Below are 9,800 nucleotides of genomic sequence, written 5' to 3'. Positions count from 1 at the left end.
AAAGAACGTGCCACCGGAGAAAGAACGTGCTTCAAAATAGTAATCCTACGAAGTAATGAAAGTAGTTTCTCATGCCATTTGTGGAAATTTGCACGCAATTTGGCTAAGCTGACTGACTGGGCATGCCACGTACTTACGTAAACCCTTCGCGCAAGCTAGTGTAGGCTGCTGTACTTGCAAGAACACACAAAAAATGAGTGAATGGACACCTAAGCAGGGCAAAGGGGCTAAAGAGAGGGCGGGAAAGAAAGAATTGAAGCCTTTTTCCCGCCATCGCATCGCCATTCCACGCCGTCTCTCTCTCTCCCTCTGCCATTCCCGCTTCCACTCTCACAACCACAGTCACAGTCACAGTCACAGCCATGCCCAAGCCCGACTTCAGAGCCGATAAAGGTGAGCTCCGGAGCTTGTCGATGCCTTCCCCTTCCTCATTCCCTTTTGTTGATATTTCTCTTCTTATGCTGCAAATTTCGCAGATTTATGCAAGGATTTTCTCAACAACTTTGTCGCCGACAATGGCGAGGCCAAATATATCGAGATGCTGGTACTGCACGGCTCAAATATACTTTCTTGTTTCAGGCTGGTTGATCTGAACATTTCTTAGGCATTCTCTGATCTGTGTTGCAGCAACAGGTGGCGAACAGGAGGTTACGGTCTGTAGATTTGGAACTTGACGATTTAAGAAGTGTGAGTGCCTCCTCTTTACCTGGCTATCTTCCTTGCTTCATTCCTTCTTGAGTACTAGATTTCATGGAAGGCTGAATATCGCAGTTTCACGAGGCAAACGAGGGCTTCGTTGATCGGGTCCGTAGCAATGCCCGCCGTTACATTGGCCTATTCGCTGAAGCGATTGACGAGATTTTACCAGAAGCAACAGAAGCCTTCGCCCGAGATGACGATTACGAGATTCTTATGCGGCAGCGCATGGAAGACACAGCTGACAATGCCGAGACTGCGGATCCCTTGCAGAAGATGCCCCAAGAGATCAAGCGCTTCTTGTAAGTCCCTTTCTTAGCTGAGATGTTGAAATTTAAGTACCAAACTTGCATCTCCATCTCATACCGGGGGACTGTTGCAGTGAGGTCCATATCAAAGCTTTTGCTAAGGAAAAACCTCAGTCGTTGCGCGAAGTGAGAGCTTGTCATATTGGGCAAATTGTGAAAGTTCGTGGCATAATCACCCGCTGCACGGATGTGAAGCCGCTGATGCAAGTGGCTGTTTACACCTGCGAAGAGTGTGGTTTTGAGATTTACCAGGTAAGTCTATGGGCGTGCCTTGTTCTGAGCCTTAAAGAGTATTCTTGCTGCGCAATGACAACATAATCGCTGGATGTTACCAGCAGGAAGTGACCGCGAGGTCGTTTATGCCCCTGGTCGAATGCCCTTCTACCCGCTGCAGGACGAATAACACCAAGGGCGTCCTAATCTTGCAACTTCGAGCTTCTAAGTTTCTGAGATTCCAAGAGGTAGTGACCTTGGTTACTTTGGTTTCTACTTCCTCTTTGCTGTGCACACCCGTTGGTTTAAACGCTGGAACTCTTGCCTTACAGGCAAAAATTCAAGAGCTCGCTGAGCATGTTCCAAAGGGGCACATTCCAAGGTCCATGACTGTAAATATTCAAGGGGAACTGACCCGGATGGTAGGGGTTGCATTCGTGTGGAAGCTCTTTTTTCGCTCATACTTAGCGTATGCCTTGTGAGTGGTTTGTAATCTCGAGCAATACATGCAGGTAGGACCCGGGGACGTGGTTGAAATATCTGGCATATTCTTGCCAACACCTTTCACAGGATTCCGGGCTATGCGGGCTGGGCTTGTGGCTGACACATACCTTGAAGCTATGTCAATAACACACTTGAAGAAACGCTATGAAGAGTAAGTCCCGGACTCTTTAAGTTTCATCAAATGAGACCTCGAATGGTTTTTGCAATCAGAGAACTTAATCTGCAGACTTTGCAGCTTGAAAGCTGAGAAATTGTGGTTTGTGTCCTACAGCTCTTCGTTCTGCGTTTAAATTCGCTAGGCCTGCAAATGTTTTCTTGGCTGCAGGTATGCGCTACGGGGTGATGAACAAGAAATCATTGATAAGCTCACCGAGGATGGAGACATGTACAACAAGCTTGCTCAATCATTGGCACCTGAGATTTTTGGCCATGAGGATGTGAAGAAGGCGTTATTACTGATGCTGGTTGCTGCTCCAACTCGGAAGTTGGCTGACGGAATGAAGGTAAGAGAAATTTGAGGTTGGGACGATTCTGTGGACATATGTCTCTTTCAAATTTCGCAGGCCACATGGATTACGCAACCGAACGCTGAGTTATTCAGGCTGATCCGACAGATAAGAGGAGACCTACATGTGTGCCTAATGGGAGACCCGGGAGTGGCTAAAAGTCAATTGCTTAAGCATATGATAAATGTAGCTCCCCGTGGTGTTTATACCACAGGACGGGGAAGTAGTGGCGTTGGTCTCACGGCCGTTGTTCACAGGGATCCAGTGTCGAATGAAATGGTTCTGGAAGGAGGGGCGCTGGTGAGTCCATCTTACCGCAAGAGGGATGATATATTTGTAGTTAAGTGACAACGGCGGGAGTTTGGATATAACATTCCACAAGACATGGTCGACCTTTTCTTTCTGTCCAGGTATTGGCAGATATGGGAATATGTGCTATCGACGAGTTTGACAAGATGGAGGAATCAGATCGCACCGCTATTCACGAAGTAATGGAACAGCAGACAGTGAGCATTGCCAAGGCTGGCATCACCACTTCTCTCAACGCCAGAACAGCGGTCTTGGCAGCGGCTAACCCTGCTTGGTGCGTCCCTCAAGCCTAGCCATCTGTCGTCTGTCTTGATTTGCATTTTGCATGCAATTGAAGTTATGAGATGGTAAGCTCTGCTCTGAAACGAACCTATGACTGACTACTGAAGGGGAAGATACGACATGCGAAGAACTCCTGCAGAGAACATCAATCTCCCTTCAGCTTTGCTTTCTCGCTTTGATTTGATGTGGCTGATCTTGGATCGGGCTGATATGGATAGCGACCTTGAGATGGCCAGGCATATCTTGCATGTACATCAGAATTGTGAGCCTCCACCTCTAGGCTTCACACCTCTGGACTCGTCCGTTTTGAGGTATTTATGCAGCGTCTCCTGACTGATGATGTTGGGAGTTGTTTGTTTAAACGGCTGGCTCGCTTTGCAGCAGCAGCTTCTTCAGTCATATGACTAGGCTTTGTTTGAGCTTTTTGGTAGAGCCTACATTGCTGCAGCCAGGAGAGTTATTCCGTCAGTACCTCGGGACCTTACAGAATATGTAGCAAGCGCTTATGCAGCTCTACGTCAGGAAGAGGCCCAGAGTGCAGCACCACACTCGTATACAACAGCCAGAACTCTCTTGAGCATTCTTCGCATCTCAGAGGTTCTCTTACCATTCATTCAACTCGTGTTTCCTTCATTCCCAAATTTCTCATCCCATTGTGAACAGGTCCTCATGTCTTTATGTAATAGCCGGAGCAGTCTTGATCATCTTTCTCTGTGTTATTTTCTTCACTCAATTGTATAGCTCATTCATTTTACTAGAGAGGGCATCAGAGTGCATCCAGGTTTCTGTGCTCACAGATGATGGATGGTCATGTGGGATGGCAGGCCCTTGCAAGACTCAGGTTTTCGAGTACGGTTGTTCAAAGTGATGTAGACGAAGCCCTGAGGCTGATGCAAATGTCAAAATTTTCCCTTTACTCTGACGAAAGGCGTAAGAGTGGTCTGGATGCCATATCCGACATTTATTCAATCATTCGGGATGAAGCCGCCCGATTAGATACGTTGGATGTTAGCTACGCAGATGCGCTCAATTGGATCTCACGAAAGGTACTCATTAGAAGCTTCACTACGTCTGTGTCGACAATCCTACCCTGGAGCTCCTAGAGATTAGATTCAAATTTCATTGTTGTGCTGCTTGACTGTGCAGGCTTACACCGAGTCCCAGCTGAAGGAGTGCCTGGAGGAATACGCTGCCCTTAATGTCTGGCAGATTGAGCAGTCTTCGTTTGACGTACATTTCATCGACTCTTGAGAGCTCAAATTTGTCATAAGCACACATTCCCACTAATTAAAGCCACTCAAGGATTAGGCTCTACTTTGCATAAATATAGGCCGCACGAGCCTAAAACCTTTCGTTAGAGGAGTGCTTTCATGACTTATTTGTTTTTAGCTACCTTTTAAATCTCTTTTTTGGGAGTGTGTAAAGCCTAGTCGTCTTGTACTAACAAGAGAGGGGGGAGGGAGCTCTCCTTGCATCTTCTTGTGAGGAAGTCACTCTATTGTTTGCAAACAACTAAAGGCACACTGGCTCCCTAGAAGAGGTCACTAGTTCTCTCATTAATCCATCTTGCAGAGACTTCTTGATCTTCTTAGTTTGTATCTCCCCCCCCTCCCTAATAATGCAGAGTTGTATCGGATGCTTCAACAAAAGCACCAAAATCTCATGTAAGTTTTGAATATTGCTCTCATCTTCTTGTGAGAGAATCACTATATAGGCATAGGTGCTTTCCAAAAGGGATCACCATCCCTCTAATAGCTACCTCTTACTAAGCCTTGTTGACCCCTCTAAGAGTTCCCTCTTACAAAACCTTCTTGACCATCTTAATCAAAGGCATCGAACAAAGGACTAACAATAAAGGTGCTATGGTGTACATGTACCCCTCCCCCCTCCCAAATTAATGTAGAGCTATAATAGCATTCCCAAATAACATGGATATACCATCTTGTAAGAAGCCTCGTTTTTCCAAGATAGCAAGTGGGGACGTGGGGTGAACGTTTTGTACATTGCTCTCATCTTGTGAAAAATCCCCATATCATTTGCAAACAACAAAGGCATCGAACAAATAACGAACAACAAAGGTGCTATGGTCCACATATACCCCTTTCGTCTCCCAGATTAATGGAGAGCTATAGTAGCATTCCCAAATAATATGGATATGCCGTCTTGTAAAAAGCCTTGTTTTTCCAAGTTAGCAAGTGGGGTGGTGTGAAAACCCCCCATATCATTTGCAAACAACTAGACATAGTTGCTTTTTAGAAAAGGTCACTAGCCCTTTGATAAATCCATCTTGTGGAGCCTTTTTGGCCATCTTGATCAAAGGCATCGAACAAAGGGAGAACAACAAAGTTGTTGTGGGGTACTCTTGCCTTATTGACGTTCTTACTTCGTATTTTTCCACCACCCCCTTCATTAATGCATAGAGATGTCGTAGCATTCCCAAATAACATGGATATACCATCTTGCCAAATTGTAGCCCAAAGCCTAGTTATCACCTTAGTTAGAGCCTTAGTTATCACCTTGTACCATGTATTTGCATTGTGATAGGCTACTAGTCTCCTACCAAAAGACATGTTTTCTCTTTGGAAAGAGTTTGACCAGCCTAATGTTATCTCCTCCCAGAGTGCACCTTTCTCCTTTGCTCATCTTACTTAAGGAGATTCTAGAACTTTTGAAAGAATTTGTAGTTGGCTCATGTGGGCTTAGGGATTTCTCTTTGTGCATAACAAACAATGCATCCCATAGTTCCTCCTTGGAAAAGTGCCTAGATATCACAACTTTTAGTTATCTTGCATCCTACATCTTCTAGCACTCTCTACAGCATGGCATTCCAGTTAGCATCTTGCACACCCAATGCCCATAATCTCACTATGCTTGGTTAGAAAAACATGAGCTATATGCCAATACTCCATTACCAATGTACCTTGCCTATCTTGCACCTTATCATTTGAGTCCTTATTCCTCTTTCTTTTAATCCATTTAAAAAATGTTCTTTTTTTGGGTAGAAAATTAATGTGACTTATTGCTTTATAACATGTAATACATCAAAAAGATATCACTAGAGTTGATTGATGTGACTATAACAACCCTTAGTTCACTAGAAACCACAAAAGTATCAACTTCCAAAAAAGTCTAGAGCGACTTCTCAACGATGAAAGGAAAAGCTAGAAGTTTCCTATTTGGACTTTGAGATAGCAGTAACAGAAGTATCTCTGGAGTGTCCATGAGCAATATTAGTATATGAAGAGTGACCTTGAGTAGTAGCAAGGCCTTGAAAAGAGTCAATGGACATAGAAGATTGGTATTGGTTTGACATAGGGGGAACTTGGGTGAGATCATCAAGGGTAGGAGAGAGTTGAGCAGAGAATCCAAAACTAGGGAGCTATGTGTTGGCTCTAAGAGGCATCATGACGTTGATTTGATGAATCCACAATCACAAAGGGAGATTTGGTGGAGAGGCAACCCACAATAGAGTGGAAGGGACCAGCAGTTGCACTAGAAGAAGGAGCTTTACTTGAGCCATGAGGATGATGAGGAGATGAACTTGGGGAAGAGGGTAAGGGAGCCTCAGTGGTAGATTTTGTTTGTAGGAAGGGGGGTAACTTGGCATGATCATTTGAAATGAAACAAGAACATTTGTGTTTGGAGATTTTTGAGCTTAACTTTTGGTGCTCAAGGTTGTATGCACTAATAAAGAAGTTAAGTCTCCTTTTTTTGGTCCCACCATGAAGCAAACATAGCATCAATACAAATATCTTAATGATTAAATTGAAAATTATTTCTAGAGACCTAGATGAACTAGAGAGCATGGGCCTTGATGAGAAACCAAAGCTCATGCCTTATTTTGCAAGCATCTCCTAGTAGAAGCTTTCTAGTTAACATGCTCATCACACCATTTGAATAAATTTCCACACTTTTTTGGCATGAGGGTAAGCAACAAAAAGATGGAAGACATCCTCAACAGAGCATAAGCACCTCATACACTTGCCATCAGTTTTGCCAAAGTTGAGTCCTCTTAAGTTAGACCATACTGCCTTATGAAGAAATAGCCAAGCAAGACAGGATATTTTCTCTTGCACATTCCTAATCTAAATTTTGTGGAATTTGAGGTATCATTTGGATTTGTCATCATTCAGTTTCCACTTGTTGAGAATTCTAAGTAGATCCTCCATATCAACAGTGGGAGTTGGGATAGGTAATAAAGAGGAGCACCCCACCCAGCTAAGCTCCTTGTGCATGCATGGTGTTGAGCCTCCCTTCCAACTCACATCCCCTTGCCATAATTCCAATCTTCGCATAATCAGTCTCTGATGTTGATTGGTTAAGGAGAACTCCCTTATGATTTCAAGCCAAGATTTTCATATGATATTCTCTCTATTCCAAAGCTGACCCCAAGTTTGAAGACCTTTCTTGAATAAGCTAGTTGCAATTGTGAATTGTTCATCTGGCAGAGTGGCAAATCTAAATATAGATGACATCCAAATAGAATCAATGGCCATAAAGGTGTCTTTGCCAGAGAAAAGGAGGTATGCTTTTATCTCTTCAAAACCCTAAACTCTAAATCCCTAGATTTAAAAAATGTTTTGGAGGGATAGTTTCCCACCTGCAGCCATAGTTGCTTGCTTTTTAGTCAAACCCATTCCACCTATTCTAATTTCATAGTAGTTAGTGCACATTTCATGCTTAGTAGAGTAGTGACTTCTGGATCTTTAAGAGATTCGTCATCGATGAGCTCAAGGTTGCTTTGATGCTTGGTAGCACAATCTCCTTCTCTTCTCGTGTGTATGTGTGTGCACATGTGCACATGCTTGCATGCATCCATGCATGCGCAAGCACCCAATAGACAAATAGTATACTTGCTTCTAGTCACCTTGGACATGATATGGTTGATAGCATTTATGTTGTTGCATATGATGCTTGTGGATTCATCTTTTTGCTTTCATGTATATGGCTATGAAATGTTTCTCTTATAATGTATAGGGCCTCTTGATCCAAAAAATTGGAGGCTTTTTTGGCATTATGTATATGAAACACATCCACATATAGCTTGCTTGCAAGAGCATAATCAACACATGCTTGTTTGAGAACATGGGCATTTTTAGGTTATGATATATGAGAGTGCTCTCAACGGAAGCGGAACGGAAGAGGGAGAGAGAGAAACAGAGAGCCACACAAGTTTTTGGTGGGTGTAGAATATCCTAATCTTCTTTTTGATTCATTTATATATGTGTTTGAGTATTGTACATAATCGGGGTAAAGGTACAGTGACCTTTAATCCCACAATCTCCCACTTAAAGGACAATGTGTCTCTAAGGGAGAACAACCAGTGAGCATACTATCCAATGCCCATCAATACACGATAATACTCAAACCATTGACTAGGTAGACTCTTTGTCAGCATATCTGTAGGGTTATCATCTATATGAACCTTGATAAGCTCTATGCGCTTGTCCTCAAGTACCTCCCTGATGAATTGGTACTTGATCTCAATGTGTTTGGTCTTTGTATGAAAGATCGGATTCTGTGCTAGCTAAATAGCACTCATGGAATCACTATGCAATGTTGGTACACCTGTATGAATCTCCAAATCTCCCATTAGCCAATCAAGCCATTATAGCCTTCTTGCAACCCTGTGGCTGCAACATACTCAGCCTCTGTGGTAGACAAAGCAACACACTTCTGTGCATGAGACATCCACGACACTGTACCACCTGTAAAGATGAACACATAACCAGAAGTGGATCTCCTACTATCCACATGTCTTGCATAGTTTGAATCTATGTACCCAAGTACACGCATGTCTCCTCTATCAAAGCAGATGCACATCTCCTTGGTACCCTTCATGTATCTCATGATGCAGTTAACTGCCTCCTAATGCCTCTTTCTTGGATTAGCCATTTATCGACTAACAACTCCCATTGCAAATGCAATGTCTAGTCTAGTAACTATTATAGCATATATAAGACTCTCAACCGTTGATGCATAAGGAACCTTGGCCATCATGGCTCTCTCCTCATCTGATTTGGGACTATCTGTATGACTCAGTTTCACATATGGAGGCAATGGAGTACTCACTGTCTTTCCCTCCTCCATATTGAAACATTGTAATACTTTTGTAACATACTTCTTCTGTGAAAGCCAAAGGAGTTTCCTACTTCGATCACGCGTGATGCGCATACCAAGAATATGACCTGCAAGTCCCAAATCCTTCATATCAAAGGCCTCATGCAACTTGGCCTTTAATGCATCTAGCTCATAAGTATTCTTGCTAGCCAATAGCATATCATCCACATATAGTGCTAGGATTATTAGGCTAAGCTCATAAGTATTCTTGCTAGCTAATAGCATATCATCCACATACAGTGCTAGGATTATCAGGCTACTATCCTTAGCTCTTTTAGTATAGAGCTAGTGATCAATTTCACTCCTTGTAAAACCCTGGGACCGAATGAAAGCATCAAACTTTTGATACCATTCTCTAGACGCTTGCTTAAGACCATAGAGACTCTTCTTCAGCTTGCAAACTAAATGCTCTTTGCTCTTTTCTTCAAAGCCTTCCGGTTGCACCATGTAAATTTCCTCATGCAGATCCCCATGCAAGAAAGCTGTCTTGACATCCATCTGCATTTGCTCCATATCCTTTGCTGCCACTAGTCCAAGTATGCATCTAAGTGTGGTCATCTTCACAATCAAAGAGGATATTTCATCAAAGTCCACATCCTTCTCTTGCTTGAACCCTTTAGCGATCAAACGGGCCTTGTGCCTAGGCACATCATTACCTGTGACCTTCGTCTTGTAGACCCATTTACATGGCAATGCTTTCTTTCCATCTGGCAAAGAAACCAAGTCCCAAGTCTTACTTTTCATAAGTGAACTCATCTCTGATTGCATAGCATACTCCCACTTGCATTGATTCTTGCGCATCATAGCCTCTTTGTAGCAAGAAGGCTTTCCGCAATCAGTAAGCATCACATAGTCTATCCTT

The 9,800-nt window shown here is 43.2% G+C and overlaps 1 protein-coding gene across 3 annotated transcripts; it reads left to right on the top strand.

The window, feature by feature from the left end:
- Positions 1-274: 274 nt before the first annotated feature.
- On the top strand, positions 275-4,446 carry PRL (Minichromosome maintenance (MCM2/3/5) family protein). Of its 3 annotated transcripts, none has more exons than XM_087400563.1 (15): positions 275-393; positions 477-544; positions 634-687; positions 772-998; positions 1,079-1,256; positions 1,340-1,465; positions 1,550-1,639; positions 1,730-1,872; positions 2,047-2,224; positions 2,336-2,527; positions 2,638-2,810; positions 2,926-3,129; positions 3,250-3,415; positions 3,643-3,864; positions 3,965-4,446. In XM_087400563.1, exons 1-15 carry the CDS (start codon positions 363-365, stop codon positions 4,067-4,069), a joined length of 2,157 nt encoding a protein of 718 aa, XP_087256689.1. In that variant the 5' UTR covers positions 275-362; the 3' UTR covers positions 4,070-4,446. The 3 variants fall into 3 exon arrangements, with proteins under 3 accessions (XP_087256689.1, XP_087256688.1, XP_087256687.1); XM_087400562.1 differs by having other exon boundaries at positions 628-687; positions 1,343-1,465; positions 3,965-4,445; XM_087400561.1 differs by having other exon boundaries at positions 628-687; positions 3,965-4,445.
- Positions 4,447-9,800: the final 5,354 nt, after the last annotated feature.

This window comes from Dipteris shenzhenensis, chromosome 29 (assembly GCF_047967505.1).
Source record: "Dipteris shenzhenensis isolate YYH24624 ecotype China chromosome 29, Dip_SZ_1.0, whole genome shotgun sequence".
Taxonomy (NCBI): domain Eukaryota; kingdom Viridiplantae; phylum Streptophyta; class Polypodiopsida; order Gleicheniales; family Dipteridaceae; genus Dipteris; species Dipteris shenzhenensis.
The sequence above is the reverse complement of the archived record's forward strand: the minus strand, read 5'-3'. Positions and strand labels throughout refer to the sequence as shown.